This window comes from Eumetopias jubatus, unplaced genomic scaffold (genome assembly GCF_037043125.1).
Source record: "Eumetopias jubatus isolate StellerSeaLion01/CBP00866 unplaced genomic scaffold, mEumJub1_p1.0 scaffold_15, whole genome shotgun sequence".
In the NCBI taxonomy this organism is placed as follows: Eukaryota; Metazoa; Chordata; class Mammalia; order Carnivora; family Otariidae; genus Eumetopias; species Eumetopias jubatus.
In genome coordinates this window covers 62,066,171-62,083,419 of record NW_028274821.1, presented here as the reverse complement: position 1 = coordinate 62,083,419, position 17,249 = coordinate 62,066,171, and the positions used below count along the sequence as shown (strand labels likewise).

Genomic DNA, 17,249 nt, shown 5'->3' with positions numbered 1-17,249 from the left:
TTGGGATTGAGCCCCATGTCGGGCTCCCTGCTTGGTGAGAGCCTGCTTCTCCCTCTCCCTCTGCCTGCCACTCTGCCTACCTGTGCTCTCTCTCTCTCTGTCAAATAAATAAATAAAATCTTTAAAAAAAAAAAAACTAAAAAAAAAAGAGTACTATGAGCAATCGTATACCAGCAAATTGGATCACCAAATGAAATGGATAAATCCCTAGAAACACAAAGCCTGCCAAGACTAAATCATGAAGAAATAAAAATCTGAATAAACCTAAAACTAGTAAGGAGACTGAATTAGCAATCAGAAATCTCTCAACAAAGAAAAGCCCTGGACCTGCTTTACTGGTGAATTCAACTGAACATTTAAAGAAGAACTAACAAGAGGCCTTCTCAGACTTTTCAAGGAGGGTGCACGCAGACTAGTGAGGGAGTCAAACACAATCAAGCTGCAGTTGGGCACACAGGATTCTTTGGGGCCCAAAGAGAGGAAGAAAGTCAGGGAGGGCTTCCTGGTGGGGGTACCTTCTTCAGCTGAGTCCTAAAAGTGAGTTAGTGTTATCCAGGCAAACAGAGTAGAAAAAGGCCTTCCAAGAAAAGAGATAGCATAGTCAAGACCTGTGGATCAAGAGGTGGGGGAAGGTGGGGAGGGAGATGTGAGGCTGGAGGGGAGGAACTTTGGGACATTCTCTGAGGAAACTGGGAGTTGTAGAAGGGTTTTGAGTGGGGAGGCCCTCAATCAGACTTATGTTTTGAGAAAGCTGGGGGCTCGGTGGGCTTGTGGAGGTGGGCCGGGGAGCACAGAGACTTGGGAGTCTGTAACAGAAGTGCCTGAGAGGAGTACTGGGAGGGGACTCGGGAAGGTGGCAGAGGGACGTAGATGTGGGAGCCAACTGGAGGGGGAGGGGCGCAGGCTCACCCGATGGCCTGGAGTTGGTGCTCAGCCAACGTTCGGAGAGTGCAGCACAGCGGCAGCCTTGGCCGGGAGGCTTGCACTCTTCCACCCGAGGATGAGACAGGAGCCAGGCTGGCCCAGAGGGCATGGTGATGTGCTGAGGCCGATTCTTCCTGTCCAGCTTCCACAGAAGGAAAGTGGGCCCAGGAAAATTACCGGACTTGCTCACCACACCCGGCTTATGGAAAGAGAAATACAGAAGGTCAAGACAGGGGCAGGGAGTACACAGGAAGGACGCCGGTGGGAGAGAGGCGGTGTGTCAGAGGAATGGAGAGAGCCAGTATCGCCGAGGCAGAAGGCACAGGGGCAGTGGCCAGAGCCATGTGGCCATCTCGTGGGCGCTGCTCAGTGTTACCACCTACAGAGAACTGCTCTAGGCCAGGTGCCCCGGGAGGGCCTTTACCCACATCCGCTCATCTAATCCTCACCAGAGTCCTGGGGCAGACTCTCTATTATTTCCATTGTTTAGATGAAGAAGCTAAGGCACAGAGAGGCTAAGTAACTTGCCGTAGGTCCCCCAGCCAGCAGTGGCTGAAGCAGGATGGGACTTGCAGTTCCCAGCAAGAACCTGCACTGCCCGGGCCCACCTCTCCCCTCTTTCTTCTGAATCCGGCTGCAGACCTGGGCCTGGCTCTCTTGCCTGGCTCTCTTGCCTGGAGCCTCTTCTATATATATATATATATAGCCCCTTGCTATAAACCCTTGGGTTTCGGGCCCGTCTCCTTTCCCTTAGATGACGGGCTGGGGGTAGGAAGGGGATGGGAGATGAGGTTGGAGAAGGACTTTGCTGCCTATAGCTGTTCAGGCCTCTGGGGCTGGCGGGGGCAAGCCCAAGCAGCTGGCCTGACAGCCCCACCCCTCCCTCCACAGTGTGCCTACCTCCAAGCCAAGAACTGCCAGGTGGAGAGCAAGTACCTGGCCGGGCTGCGGAGGCTACAGGAGGCCTTGGGGGGTGAGGCCACTGAGTGCTCAGAGCTGCTGAAGCAGCTTATCCAGGAGGCGCTACAGTGGGAAGCCGGGGAGGCCTCAGCTGATGGCGTGGAGCTGAGCCCTATCAGGTGAGCCCAACAGCCAATGAGGGTGGGTCTTGGTCTGCATGACCTGAAGGTCCCCAGCCCCCCTGGTGCTGGCTCCTGCTGACCGCGTACAAGCACTGCACATTCCTTACTTTCTCGTATCTTCAGACAAATGAGCACATGCTTGGGATGAGCCCCATATTACAGTTGAGGTGATGCAGGCTCAGAGGAGGCCGCCCCTTGCCCAAGGTCATGCAGCATATTCATGCAGCTGACCTGGGTCTGCCTCCAGAGCTCCATTTTTTTCACTTCCCGAGGCTGCCTCCCCGAGATGTTTGTCAGAGGGGGGAGGAGGGGAGAAAGCCAGCTGTCTTCCCTGAGCCAAGTCCTTGCTGAGCACAGTGAACATGGGCAGTTAAATATAACAGAAGGGGCTGTGGCTTGGGTCAAAAGGCCCCCGGAGGCTGGGTGGCCCAGGGGAAGGAGCCGAGGCTTTGGAGCCAGACTGGGCTCTCTCACTATGTGACCTTGGACAAGTCACTTTACCTTTCTGGGCCACATATTCAGCCTCTGTCAGATGTGGGCTAAGATCCCCGCTTTGCAGGATCAGTAGGACTAAATGAGACAGCACATGCAGAGCACACAGTAAGGGCAAATAACTGTGGAATCAGTAAAAGGCCATCTGGATTGGACCTCTGGTTCTCCCATCTTGCTTGTCACTGATGCTGCCTGCTCCCCATCCATCCTTGGGCTTACTCTCTGTGCAGGTGGGATTCTATATTGGCAGTGCCGACTGCTTGAGCCTAAGGCTTCATGGAGTAATAAGAGGGTCCTTTATATTTGCACTGAACGCACTTACCATGCACTTATGAGGCACCAGGCACTGTCTAGGCCCCCAGCATTTTACAACAGAGGAGGTCAATGGGTCTTCATGAGGCAGAACAGGAATTCCTCTACCCATTGTAAAGAAGAGCAAACTGCAGTTCAGAGAACTGACGTGACCTGCCCAAAGCTGCATGACTAACCCACAGTGAAGCCCAGGCAGGAACTTTGCCTGGGGTCCCCCCTCCCCCTCCCTGCCCTGCCCCTTTTCCAGGGAAGGGCTGTACAATGTGCTGCTAACGTAGGCTTTTGCTGGCAGTGAGTATGATGAGTATGGCTTCCTGACGGTGCCCAACTACGAGATGGAAGACCTGAAGCTGCTGGCCAAGATCCAGGCACTAGAGGTGCACTCCCATCACCTGCTGGCCCATGAGGCCGTGGAGCGGCCGCTGCGGGAGCGCTGGGCTGCTCTGGGTGATCTTGCACCCTCGGTCGAGCTCAAGCAGCTGCTGCGGGCAGGTGTGCCCCGAGAGCACCGGCCGCGTGTCTGGAGGTGGCTGATCCACCTCCGCGTCCAGCATCTGCGGAGCCCCGGCTGCTACCAGGAGCTGCTGAACCGGGGCCAGGTCCGCGAGCATCCTGCCACCCGCCAGATTGAGCTGGACCTGAACCGTACCTTCCCCAACAACAAGCACTTCACCTGTCCCACCTCCAGCTTCCCCGACAAGCTACGCCGGGTGCTACTGGCCTTTTCCTGGCAGAACCCCACCATTGGCTACTGCCAGGGCCTGAACAGGTAAGCATCAGAGCCCTAGTGAGGGCACAAGTTTCTTTAGAGCCTCCCGAGAACCTAGAGAGGTGAGTCTGGGAGGCTTGATTCCCACCATACAGATGGGAACCACATGGACATGTTCAAGATGGGGCGGGGGCTCCTCATGCTATGTTCTCTCTTTTGACTTGTGCTCAGGGCGGTACCACTCATACAGAGAGCCTTGTGAATGGTCCCCTGGAATTTTGTAGTGCACAGCTCAGCTCACATATTGCAGAACTGCCTGGGTCAAGGATCATTTACTTTAAACAAAACCCATCAAGGGAGCCCGAGAAAAAGAGAATTGGTAAATGCCACAAGAGAGGTTCATAAAAGCCAGGAAAAGAAAATAGAGGACAAGGCCAGATGGTCATTAGAAACCGAGGCATCTCCTCTCTCCAGCAGGGCCACAGCACTACACAACCCCAGGGGTGCCATGGGGACAGTCCCTGAGGCTGGGCAGCACCACGGTCCTGCTCTGCAGCCCCCCTGTGGGGCCGCACCATCTCTGGCCTCTCTCATTCTACATGTCTGCTTCCTTTTTCCAGCAGACCAGCCTCTGTCCGTCATTCCTTGGACATTTAGGACCCTCGAGGCTGTCAGAATGGAGACCTCAGTCCCTGAGTCTGGAACCTTTTCAGCAAATCTTCCCACTTGTTGACACTCTCATGTCCCAGGCCGAAATTCCCAAAGGAAGGAATGTGATTGGCCCAGCCTGGATTCATTTCTGCTTCTGGTCTAATAGCAGGACAGAGGGGATTGGGGGTGGAGGTGAGATGGGGTGACCTGCTAGGGCTGCCCTCTCCACTACCTCAGGACTCTCATGGATGCCCCCCAGCTATCTCGATAGAGGTTACATAATTTCAGATATTCCCCAAAGCAAGTTTTGACTCACTTAAGTTTAAATACACATATACTCAAGCAAAATTTACATAAGACATTCTGCTCTCTCCCCCTAGTAGGTGGTGTGTGACATTTATTTAACACAGAATAAGCATTCAGGGAGTCCCTACTCAAATTTGAATGATTCCTAAGGGTAGAGATTTTTGATACTGACTTCCAGCCTAAATTGGGTGAAATTGAGCATATATACATGTTCAGTTACTGGAAATTCAGAGTTAAACTACAGCACAGCTAATCTAAGGGGGGACAAGGGGAAATCCTATAGTGGGAAGGGTCTTGAGATAAACCTCCCAGAAGGAAAGAAGCTTCTCCCTGTGTGGAAAAAGGCAGCACAAATGCTGTGGGGGGATATATAGGAAAAACAGATGGAAAGAGGGAGGTGACACCCAGGAGTATTTCTTTAACTCTTTCTCTGAGTGCTTTTTTCTTTCTTTCTTTTTTTACTGATAATTGACGTTTAGGCAAATATTCATATTATTGCTTAAAATCGAAAGTTACTTGTAATGGGAAGAGCCCCTTCACGTGTAGAGAGTGGGGCCCTTCAACCCCACCCTGCGGGCCCCTTTCACTTGTCTGAGCACCGCCACCTAATGGCAGCCGGTAGCACTGCGTGCATGGTGTCAAGACAGACCCTGCTTCCGTGCAACAAATCAGTCTGTTTAGAGGGTGACAGATATCATAGTAATGATACAGTGCTAATTTAGGGCAAAAACTTTAAAGCCAATAATCTTTAAAATATAAGTGGAGGGCATTAGAAGTAGCTCTTTCTTTCCCACATCACCACGCTACCTCCTTTGCAGACCCACTTGAGCCTGAATGCCTTAGGTTGGAGTCTGGCTGCAGCCCTGAGCAGTTGGTAAGCCCTAGTTGGTACCAGCAGACTCTCACTACTGACCTTGCAATGTGTGCAGAAATCTGTGCTGGTGCCAGCAGCCAGCTCCTGGACCGAGCACGTCCTGAGGCTCCAGTGGGATAGGGTAGGGTCGAGAGAACACCAGGCTGGACTTTGGGAGCCCTGGGTTCTATCTCCACTCTGCCACCAACTAACTGTGTGACCCTGAGCAAGTGACTTCTGCTTTCCAGGACTTGGTCTTCCTATCTGCAATAAGTTTATCTAGACCAGGGTTACCAGTAGGAAGAACCTGCCTGGAGCCTTGTCTTGTGAGTAACTGAGGCAGCCTCCAGAGTCAGCGGGAAAGAGCACAATGATTAATTAGTTATGTCTGCCCCGGACATAGACAAAGGGAATGTTGTCATGATTCACTAGTTATGTCTGCCCTGGCATAGGCAAAAGAGAGTGGTGGCCAGTGTTTCACACATTTGCTATCCCTGAACTAAATGACCTCAGAAGACCCCCTTCCCCAGCTTTGAGAGGGGAGAGCTTCCTATTTCCCAAGAGACCTGTGACTCTTCCTTTCGTCCACTCAGCTCAGACTCAGGAGGGTTTGTACAAATATTTTAGAGTGGAAAGAAATTCCTTCCCAATCTACTGGGGAGAGAAAAGGGGTTTCTTTTTTCTTTTGAGAATTGACCCTCTTTCTTTAAACAGTGTGAACCTCGGGAGAGGTTGGAGATCATGAATCCAGTCTAGTAAGAGCCCAGAGAAGGATAAATAGATGGACAGTGAAATGTGTTCTTTAAGCCCATCAAGAGTGTGAGGCTTCACAATACTATAAGGTGGCATCTCCCTAAGGGTGTTCAGTGGGTGCCCTGTACAAAAGGGGCTCCGTAACTCCACTGGACAGCCTTGGGTTAGAGTTACTGCAGAATTTCTGCAGAGGCTTTTAGTAAGATGTTGTATATCATCAGCCTCTAAAAGGGGGCTAGAGGGGTGCCTGGGTGGCACCCAGTCAGTCATTAGGTGTCTGCCTTCGGCTCAGGTCATGATCCCGGGGTCCTGGGATCCAGCCCTGCATCGGTCTCCCTGCTCCACGGGAAGCCTGCTTCTCCCTCTCCCACTCCCCCTGCTTGTGTTTCCTCTCCCGCTGTTGTCTCTGTCAAATAAATAAATAAAATCTTTTAAAAAATAAATAAGAGGGGGCTAGAGTATGTAGCATTTCCCAAACATTTTTGTATTTGGGACCTTGTGTTCACCTAGCATCTTTAGATACCACTGCATTTTGGGAAATGTATTCCTGGATTGACCATGGGTGAGACCTGCCAGGAAAGATAGGAGAAGCAGAGAAAACAATACTTCTAGGCCAACATCCCTACTCAACACTGTGGGTTTTTTCCTTTCTTACCATGATCTCATTAGAGCCTCGTGATAACTTTGGGGGGAGTTCAGGAAGCAAAGGAGAGAAAGAATTCTGTGTAGTGAGCACCTGCTGTATGCCAGATAGTTAGCAAGGCACTGTAGGTCTGCCTTCTCGCTCAAAATGCAACACAGCCCTGGGAGGTGGAGATTGTTAATCCCACTTCACAGATGATGAAAGTAAGGCTCAGAGAGGTTAGCACACTTGTCAAGGTCTCAAAGCCTATGGATATTAAGATGAAGATAGCTAACATTCATTAAATACTCACTACATGTCAGGTACTGTGCTGGGCATTTATCTTGTGTTAACTTCATTCATCCTCATAGTAGTTCTGTGATTATTATGAGGAGGTTGAGCCACAGAGAAGTTTAGGAACTTGCCCAGGATCATCCAGCCAGGAAGCAGCAGATGCAGAATTCATACCTGGGCAACGGGATCCCCAGAGCCCTTCCCTAGAGATTCAGTTCTCCCCATTGCTCAGAAATCTCCTCTGTAGTCCTCCCCCAAAGCATGTTCATCTCACCTCAGGTGCTGGAACACAGCCTGGTTTTAGGGAGTAGGGTTGGGAGCCAGGGATCTACCTCTGCCACCCTCTGCCTGGCTGCAGCTTCTACATATCACCCCAGGCCTCCTTTCCTCCCATTCCAGACTGGCGGCCATCGCTCTGCTGGTCCTGGAGGAGGAGGAGAGCGCCTTCTGGTGTCTGGTGGCTATTGTGGAGACCATCATGCCCGCTGATTACTACAGCAAGACGCTGATGTCATCCCAGGTGAGCAGGGCAGGGACAGACGGGACTTAGGGGCCATGCAGGGTGGTGCCCCTTGAGTGGTTCCTTCAAGCCAGTGAATCTCAGAAGAATCAGGAAGCTCTCAGGCCTCCATTTCTCCCTCTGTACAAGGGGCCAGTAACCTCTCCCTGGGACTCCTGGGAAGTTCTGGTGAGCTGATGGCCTTTAGAGGTGTGGGGGCCCGGCCCATGGGGTAGATTGTTGTTATTCCAGTGGTGACACTATGTCATGAGAAATGGTGGTGTGGGGGGGGTGTTGTTCGTTTGTTTGGTTTTGGTCTTATTCTTTTCAGAAATGGTTTCTTGGGGAGGGAAGGAGAAGAAAATCTAGAATCTCTTGCTTTTTGCCAGTAAAGAATTTCAAAACAGAGGTCAGGTGGGTGGAAGTGGGACTCAGCGTGGGAGGTGGGGACGAGTCTTCACACACGCTGGTCACGGCCTCCGGAGAAGCACAGCTGCCTGCACTCTTACCGCCTCGCCCCCTCTCACTCTGAGCCCCGGCCAGCCCTAGAGTCAGGCACAGCTAGGTCCAGAGCCCACCCCTCCCCCAGCCAGCTGCATGACTTTGTGGCATCCCCTCTCTGAACCTTTGGTTGTCTGCTTTGGGATGGGAGTACTTCTTCTTGGGCTTGATGACCGATGTACACGAAAAACCATTTCTGACCTCCCATCTCCTCTCTTGCTTCACCCCTCATCCGGCTCCTGGTGCATCCGTGCTGTCTGCTTTATGCAGAGAGGCCATCTGGAGGGGACTTTCTCACTTCCCACCCCAAACCTGCCAAGTCATTTCCTGCCCACCCACCCTGTTCCTCTCCTTTCCTATCATGAATGCCCAACACTGATTCCTCCTGTGGGACACCCACCTGGGCGGGGAGGTCAGCAGACAAGTGGGTGTCCCATGTGAAGGAGGGAGGTCAGGGCCAGAGATCGAGACTGAGGAGTCGTCAGGGAATAGGTGATGAATCAGGAAGGGCGGCCCAACCTCACAGTGGCTCAAGGGGCGGCTCATTTTTCCCAGAGAATGACAAAGCTGAAGTCCCCTTAAGCTCTCTGCTCTGCCATCCCTCACATATTGCTGTCAACCCCCTGCTCTTGGTCACAGGACAGCCGAACCACCTCCGGCACTGTGGCCGTGGTCGAGGCTGGAAAAAGCAGAGGGTGTAAGGCAGGGGCTGGGTCCGCCTCCCACAGCTCTCCCACCCAGCAGGTGCTGCTTACACCTTATTGGTCAGAACTGTGTCACATGGCACCCCTCACTGCAAGGCAGGCTGGGAAATGTTCCATATTTTATTGTCATGCTTTAACATCTCCTAAACTGAGGTGTGTTGTAAAACCAGTGTATTGTTCTGGGGTTGTTGGAGGCTTTTCTCCTCAGTTTTAATATAGAAAATTTTGAATGTACAAAAAAACAGAGAAAATAGTATATGAACCTCCATGTATCTATCACCTAGTTTGAATTATCAACACAGGTGCCCAACTGCTGTTCCATCTCTATCCCACCCACTCCTCCTGCTTTGGTGATCTTGAAATAAATCCCAGACATCATGTCAGTAAATCTGTGAATCCTTCAGCAGGTTCGGTAACATCTCAGGCTCAGTGAATTACCCTCAGTCTTGAGCTGGAGGCACTGAGCATCTTTTATGTCAGGTCCAAAGTGGATGTAGAGAAGTGGCCATGGTGTCGGCCGATACAAGTCTGAACTCCTGCTTGGCTTCGGGTTCAGGAGGCCAAATGGGCCAAAACACCACTGGCTAAGAACTTAGCCTACAGAGGCCTCCGCACCAGAGCCCAGTGCTCCAGCCCAGAAGACAGCTGGCCTGTGCCGTCTCCTGGCCATGGGAGGCTTCAGCTCCTCCAGGCACTGCGTGTTCCCCGGGGCCAGGAGTGGGGGGGTTGGGGGGGCGATTCGGGACGGGCTGGGTGGGAAGGACAGGCAGGGAGGGAGGCAGCCCCTTCTTTAGGGTGGTGGCTGACAAGCCCTCTCTCCCTGGCTCCCAGGTGGACCAGCGGGTGCTCCAGGACCTCCTCTTGGAGAAGCTGCCCAGGTTGATGGCTCACCTGGGGCAGCACCATGTGGATCTCTCCTTCATCACCTTCAACTGGTTCCTCGTGGTCTTTGCGGACAGTCTCATCAGCAACATCCTTCTCCGGGTCTGGGACGCCTTCCTCTATGAGGGTACCAAGGTAGGGCACCGCCAGGGGTGAGCAGGACAGTCCCGAGCAAGGCCCTGCAGCCCTCTGGGTCTCACTTCTGCCCCTGGAGAATGGGAAGACAGTGCTCCCGCATCAGGGCTTTGAGGACCTCTTGTGGGAGCATGGCTTTGTAAACTAAAGTGCTTGGCACAGGTTAAGGAGAAGGGGTGGTTCTGCCTCTGAAGATGTGTCTTAAAGTTGGGGGGATTTCCTTTCCCTAGGGAAGAGGCATGACCGTGATCCGGGAAGCCCATCCCTATTCCCTCCGCTGCCCATCCAGTCACCTGGGCCCCTCCTTCTCTTCCTCCTGTTTGGACTGAGCCCCATATTGGGAGGCTGGCACATGGGTGTGTGGTCCCCCTTTGCCCCTTGCCTTTCTAGGAGACCCCGGGCAGACCTCTCTGTGACCTCTGCCCCAGTTTCCCCATGCTGGTTGATAACGTTCCACAGTTTGCAGAGCACCTTCGGATCTGTTATTCCGTTTGATTCCTGCTGATGCCTCATGTAAACAGTATTACCCTCATTAGGTCCAACACGGTAGCACCTCACCCAGGGCCCCGGGACAAGTGAGGACAGAGCCAGGACTCAGTCCCCATGCCCAGGTTCCACACTGTGCTCCCTCCCCCTGGGGTTTCCCCGTCTGCCTCTGCCCCTCGGCCTCCCCACACTCAAGCTGTCAACCTCTGCAGCCTGTCCGGGAGGCAGCAGGGAGTCCAACACCAAACCTGCTGAAGGATTCACAGATTTACTGACATGCTGTCTGGGATTTATTTCAAGATCACCAAAGCAGGAGGAGTGGGTGGGATAGAGCTGGAACAGCAGTTGGGTGCCTGTGGGGGTTTTCCTTCCCCTAGGGATTACCTGCCCCGGCCCCCCATGCCCCACCTGAGCCCCCACTTTGCCCCCCAGGTGGTATTCCGCTATGCCTTGGCCATTTTCAAGTACAACGAGGAGGCGATCCTGAGACTGCAGGATGGCCTGGAGATCTACCAGTACCTGCGCTTCTTCACCAAGACCATTTGCAACAGCCAGTGAGAACCCACTTCTGCCCCTACCCTGCCTGGCCAGCACTCCCACCACCCACACATGCCCCAGGACACATAGCAGAGGGTAGGCAGGTGTTTGCTGAGTGGAGATTTGTTAGTGATGCTGATCCTCCATTATAGCTTAGAAATCTTTAGGAATATTCCACTGCCCCAGTGGTCTGTCTGCCCCTTACCGTGGTATTCAAGGCCCCCATGCAATTTTGTTTCTTTCCCACCTTTTCCTGCCCCTAACACCCATGCCCTGTCATTCTGCCAAATAATTATTTGAGTTCCTAGCTCAACACCAACCTCTGGGATTTTGGCCTTGCAGTTTCTTCTACTTAGAATGCCTCCCTGTCACCTCCACCACTGCCATCTTTGCCTGGCCAACCGTACTCATTCTTCAAAACTCTGCTCACATGTCACCTCTTCCAAGAAGCCTTCCATGATAAACCTTTCCTACAGAGTTAGAGCTCCCATAGCCCTAAGCTTCTTCCTGCCTCAGTATACATCACTTTGGGTGGAAGTTGTCTTCTTATTCACTGTTTCCTTCCTGGAAGGTGAACTGCCCATGGGCAGGGGCCAGGGCCTCAGCCACATGGACAGAATGAATGGCAGGGTGCCCTGGAAGGCCCAGTGAATGTAGACCCAGCGGGGCCCTGGCTTTGAGCTAACTGTGCTCTCCCCCCAGGAAGCTGATGAACATCGCCTTCAACGACATGAACCCCTTCCCTATGAAGCAGCTGCAGCAGTTGCGGATGGCCCACCGGGAGCGGCTGCAGGCTGAGCTGCACGAGCTGGAGCAGCTGAAGGCTGAGTACTTGGAGACTCGGAACTCCCAAGGCCCAGCGGTGCCAGAGGGTTGCACCAGTGAGGACGAGGGGGAGGGGGACGCCTGACTTGGCCACCTGCCCTCCCCAAAGCTCTTTCTCCCCTTTGGCTGTCAGGCCTCTGGGAGGATGGCCGTGGAACGGTGGTCCAGCCCGTGAGCCACAGCACCGCGTGTCGCTGGGCAAGTCCCTCCCCTCTCTGGGCCTCAGTCTCCCCATCAGAACATTGTCTGCTGTGAAGCTCTTGGTTGGGACTCATGAGCACATACCCAGGGATGCCACCCCTTTCTCACTTCTCCCACAGAGCACTTCAGCAAACAGACAAGCAAGAATGCTGGCTTATTGGGTAACCTGAACATTCTTTAAGTTTTATCTGTATAAAACAATGTAAATATTGGAAATAGTTGACAAGCTTTGGAACTTGAATGATTCCCAGTAACCAACTGCTCCTGGGTCAGCCCAGGACTCCAGGGTGTCCCACCACTAGGGCCTTCCCAGCCTGGGACATCCCTGGGTTCTGCTTCTGTGGGCGTCTCTGCAGGGCCCGCCGCCCTCCTGGTTTCCCGAGGAGCGAGGGCCCTGTGCATTTGGGGTGTGTCTTCCTGGGCCACAGCGCCTCTCCAGTGCTGGTTCTGCTTCTGTCCCGGGCCCAGCTCCCCTCTACTGAGGCCTGTTTCCTGAGCCTTGCACCTATGCCCACCTTTCCATTCACAGCCCGTTTGGGGGGAAGGGGTTCCGAGGAAAACCCCTGCCCACACCAAGAGAGCCCTGGGTCAGGCGCCCAACGCCTGATCTCGCTCTGCCAGCCTCATGGGCCCAGGCAAGAAGAGTCCCCTCCTCTCTGAAAAATGGGTGGCTGGAGGGTGAGGAAAAGGTGGTGAGAGGGACGTAGCTACTGCCTGTCGCCAAGTCAGGGCTGGCTCTTCTGGCACCCACTGTGTGCAGGAGCTCAGTTTCAGTTCTTCTGGGCTCTTCCGGGCCCTTCCTCAGCAGTCAGAGACCCCCGCCCCCGCTCCCCCCCATGCAGGGGGTCAAGGCTACATAAGTGATTTTGGTCGCTCATTTCTCAGCGAACCTTTGACTGTGTTGGTACAGGCTCGCGCTGGGTAGTCTTTGGTAGGCAGGACTAGGGGTGCAGGATTCAGGCACGGAGACTTCCCTCTCTGATCTGAGGTTCCCGTCCAGGGCTGGGAAGGAGGCCACATCTGCCACTGGGAACTGGCCTGCTCTCCCACGAGTGTAAACTTTGAGGGGTTGACACCCAGGTACCCAGTTCCCCGACACTGTGCCCCCTACACAGCTCTGGGGAAGAGACGTTCAGAGTTCTTTCCTCCCACGTGACAGGCGCTGCTGGCTGGCCCCAGGGCCCCGGGTCTGCCGTGAGCACTCCACATAGGGTCTTGACGACCTTCCTCATTTTTGCCAAACTTTTACATCTGCTGAATTCCTTTCACCACTAAATGGCATCTGTGAGGCATGATGGCAGCCTGCAGGGGTCCTAGCTGCACCCCCAGCAGGCTGGGTTCTGCACCCCTAAAGGCATCATTGGGGAGACAAGGGGGCCAGCCTCCTGGAGCTCCCAGGAGGGCTAAAGGACATGACGCTGGTGCCTGGCACAAAGTAAAGCACCACCACTGGCAGGGAGTGGCCTTTATATGGAGAAAAGTCACCCAGAGGGCTTCGAAAAGGCCCAAGGCTCCAGGAAAGGTGACGGAGCTGGACCTTCAGCTCCAGCCTTGAAATTCAAATTCCCTCCTCAGCAAAAAATAAACAATCCCAGATCAGACAGAGGCTGTCAAGATAAATGACACCCCCCTCTCCCTTCTTCCCTTCCTATCTCTCCCCTGCTTCCTCTCTCTCCTTCCTCCCTCTCCTTCCTCCCCTCCTCCTTCCTCCCTCTCCTTCCTCCCTCTCCTTCCCCTCCTCCTCCTGCCCGTTCTCCTCACCCTTCTTCCTTTCTCCCTCTTCCCTCTTCCTCATCTCCCCTCCCCACCCCCAGGCTGAGAAGCAGCTCTGCCCACAGCTCAGTGCCTCCACCTTGCCCCTCCCGGACTAGGGGAAGGGGTTGGTGCTTTGCGGTTGACCCAGCCCCGTAACCTCTGGTTTGTACCTGGCTGCACCACAGACTCACCTAGGCAGCTTTTAAAGAATATCAGTGCTGTGTGCCACACAGAGCCTGTTGTGGGGCATGGGCATTCTGATACACCAGGAGGGTTGGAGACCATAGGACTGACCCTGGTCCAGCTTCCTCCAGCCCTGAAATGAAATGCTGGAGCTGGAGCCAGGAATGAGAATGGCCTGTCCTAGAGCACTGCTCACTCCAGGCCACACTCAATTTAGAAACAAGAAGATGAAGCCTCAGAGAGGTTAACTAACTTGCCCAAAGCCACACAGCTGCTGAGTGGTTAAGCCATGCTTAAGCTTTAGAGGTGCTAACTATAAGACCAGGGAGGGTTCATTCCATCCAGCTCACCTCAACTTCTCTGGAGCCTAAAACACCAAAGGATCCAGGGGAAAGAACAAGCCTGGCCTATAGCTTCCTGAGTGATGTAGGGCCCCATGGGAGAGCAAAGGAAAATAGAAGAACCATCCACCTGACAGGGAGGCTGTAACAGGGACTGATGGAAGTGGGGGTGTCACACCTCAAGAAGGTCTGTAGCTGCTACTGCCTCCCCTCCCTCCCCCTTCTTCCCCAAGGGTGTTGGGGGCCCACCCCTGGTGTCAGATTCCTGGCCCTGCACCACAGCTGTTGCCCCCCATCCCTAGGGGCTGCTGCCTTTTAGGGCTGGAGGATCTGATCCCTCACAGCCCCACCCTCCTACCCCAGGAGATGGGACCTCTCAGCTCAAAGCGTGTCTCTCTCTCTCTCTCTCTCTGACACTGGGCCCCCAGCAAGCTGCCATCCCTGCTGCACTGGATAGGGGAGGGGACAGGAGTTGCCCAGGGAACCTGCCTGGGGCAATATCCCCAGAATAAAGGGACTCCTCAAAGGAGGAGGAAGGACCTGGAGGGAAGACTCCCCCATCCCCGCCCCAAAGTGGGAGGTGGACACTGACTTCTACAGAATGTCTGTACTTGGCTAACATTCCCCACACTCCGAACCTCACCCCCCAGGCACCGCCGTTCCCTCGTTCTTAGTTCAGTCTCCCAGTGCACGGCCATATTGCCCAGAAAGCTCCATGTTGGGCAGGTAGATGAAGAATGTGCCACCCTTTCTCACACACATTCTGGTCCTGCACAAGGCACTGGCCCACACGTGGCAGATTAAACAAAGCTGGCCACGTTGACACACAGGGAAGGAAGAGGGTGGCGGTTTCCTGGCCTGTCCCAATCAACCGAGACCCCACAGAAGGTGCTGGCAGATGGGCCCAACTTTGAGGCCAAACCGATTTTGTGGTTTTCTAACTAGGGACCCCTGGGCAGGTCATCCCTGCTCTGCCTCAGGAGGTGTGCAATTCATAGGATGGTTAGGGGGGTGGACCAGTATTAAGAGGAGAGATTAGGGTCCTTGTTCTAATCTCAAAAGGACCTTCCTCAAAAGGACCAGGATTAGGGGGAGAGATTAGGGTATTTGTTCTAATCTCCCCCCCAACACACACACACACAGGTGTACAGGCATGCACATGTGCAGCATCCCCAGAAAGGGTCCTGGATTGTGTCTACTGCAGAGGCCTCCAGTGACCTCCCAATAGTCCATATTATGCCCATGGCCCCCAGAGGTCCCGGCCAAACCGGTCTTTCCCCAGCACAGTCCCAGCCACCCACCACCATGGCGCAGGGGGGCAAAGATGCAGACACAAGGCTGAGAAGACACATCCTCGGGGCATGTAGAAAGGCTCTCTGGGTAGGTGATGAACCTGGAAGGAAGGACACCTTGGTTTAGAAAGGCGGAGATGCTGTAGGAAGAGACTTCCTGGCACAGCAGAGCATGTGCGCAAAGGCACAGAGGTGTGTGTGTGGGGGGGTGGGGGGACGCACCCAAGATACTGGCCCAAGCCCTAGGTGAATTAGGGCATTCAGATGCCTTAGCCTTGGAAAGGTGGTGGTGCCCACCCCCAGGAGTGATTAAAAATAAGGGCAATATTGAGCCATAAGTATAAGGAACTCCCACAACATTCTGATTTCTCCATATGCTTTTCTGAAACATCAAATATCCGACTCATGTTGATACCTGAAGCTCAAATTCAGTCTGAGCAGTGTGTGGGGGGGGGTGGTGAAGGGGGCTTTGAAGGCCACACACAGTAGGGATGGGGAGTCGGGAGGGGACTCTGGGCAGGGAGTGGCCCAGTGAACAGAGAATGAGTTGCAGGCTTTAGCCCTGGCTATTCTTTCCAAGGAGATACTCAAGAGCCCCCACTTACTTAGCCACTCTAAGTCTCAATCTTCTAACCTGTAAAATGGTAATAATAGCTAAATAAAAGGGCCACTAGGATTAAATGAAATAATATTTGTGGCGCCTGGGTGGCTCAGTTGGTTAAGCGACTGCCTTCGGCTCAGGTCATGATCCTGGAGTCGCGGGATCGAGTCCCGCATCGGGCTCCCTGCTCAGCAGGGAGTCTGCTTCTCCCTCTGACCCTCTTCCCTCTCGTGCTATCTCTCATTCTCTCTCTCTCTCAAATAAATAAATAAAATCTTAAAAAAAATAAAATAAATGAAATAATATTTGTAAAGTACATAGTATGCTCTGTTATTCACTCAAAATTGAGCTGGCTAGTGTTCTAGGTGCTCCGAGATACACAACTGAACAAAACAAAGAGCTCTTGCTCAAGAGGGGTGGTGTGGTGAAGTTGCTCTGAGCTTGGACTTGGGAGCCGCGCTGCTTGGGGTTGATGACTAGCTGTGTGATCTTAAGCGAGGTGCTTAAACTGTCTGTGCCTCAGCTTTCTTATTTGTAAAATAGGTAACTGTAACCTCACAGGCTTGTGTGACGGTAAAGTGAGGTAATGCTTTTAAGGTGCCTAGAACAGTGCCTCGCTCAGTAAGTGTGAGGTGGTAGTTTTATTAAAAGGCGGGGCCTCCGCATCTCCTCCCATTGCCTAGTGTGCTCAGGACCCCAGAGCCGGCGAGACCGGGCGGCAGGGCCCCCTCCTAGCTGCCGAGAGAACGGAGTCCTCCCGTTACTGAGCCGCCCTCCCTGCTCTTTTCCTCCCCGCCGACTGGAAAGCCTCAAGAATTTCTCTACCAGCCGGGTTTACCAGGCGCCACCCCGGTGGTGGGCTCTGCGCGCGCACTTTGCCGGGCCGGTAAATTAAGTCGTCTCCTCTAATTTTCAAACAGCTCTCGGACGCAGAAACAGTTACTGTTTCCATTTCGCCAAGGGGGAAACGGAGGCTCGGGAGGTCGAGTTCCTCGCCCCGTGGCACGCAGCGAGGGAGCGGCGGGTCCGCCTGTCCCCAGCCTCCGCTCGGTCGCCGGGCAGCCCGCCCCAATCGCTGCGGCGTATGCGCGCCGGTGTGCGCGCCTGTTCTGTGCGCGTGCGCGCGCCCGGAGACGGATCCCGGGGGCCAGGAGCGCGGTCGGGAGGGTGGGGAAGGAGGGGTGCCCCTCGGGCCCGGGGCGCGCGGGCGGGGCTCGTGCCCGGCCCCAGCCCCAGCCCCGCCCATCGGCCCCGCCCTCCCGGCTGCGGGGCGGGGAGGAGGCGGCGGCGCTGCGCGCGGGCACTCGGC

The 17,249-nt window shown here is 54.2% G+C and overlaps 1 protein-coding gene across 7 annotated transcripts in view; it reads left to right on the top strand.

The window, feature by feature from the left end:
• Positions 1 to 11,987, top strand: part of TBC1D2 (TBC1 domain family member 2) — a 50,365-nt gene extending 38,378 nt beyond the window's left edge. For 3 of the 7 annotated variants that reach the window (XM_028108795.2, XM_028108793.2, XM_028108797.2), the window contains 6 exons: positions 1,816 to 2,003; positions 3,103 to 3,579; positions 7,398 to 7,518; positions 9,534 to 9,719; positions 10,638 to 10,759; positions 11,445 to 11,987. In XM_028108795.2, the coding sequence (XP_027964596.2) occupies positions 1,816 to 2,003; positions 3,103 to 3,579; positions 7,398 to 7,518; positions 9,534 to 9,719; positions 10,638 to 10,759; positions 11,445 to 11,652 (1,302 nt within the window). In that variant the 3' untranslated portion in view covers positions 11,653 to 11,987. Of the gene's footprint in view, positions 1 to 1,815; positions 2,004 to 3,102; positions 3,580 to 7,375; positions 7,519 to 9,533; positions 9,720 to 10,637; positions 10,839 to 11,444 lie in introns of those variants that run through there. The other 4 variants (XR_015766851.1, XR_003610226.2, XM_028108796.2 and 1 more) reach the window with 3 other exon arrangements.
• The last annotated feature ends 5,262 nt before the right edge of the window (positions 11,988 to 17,249 follow it).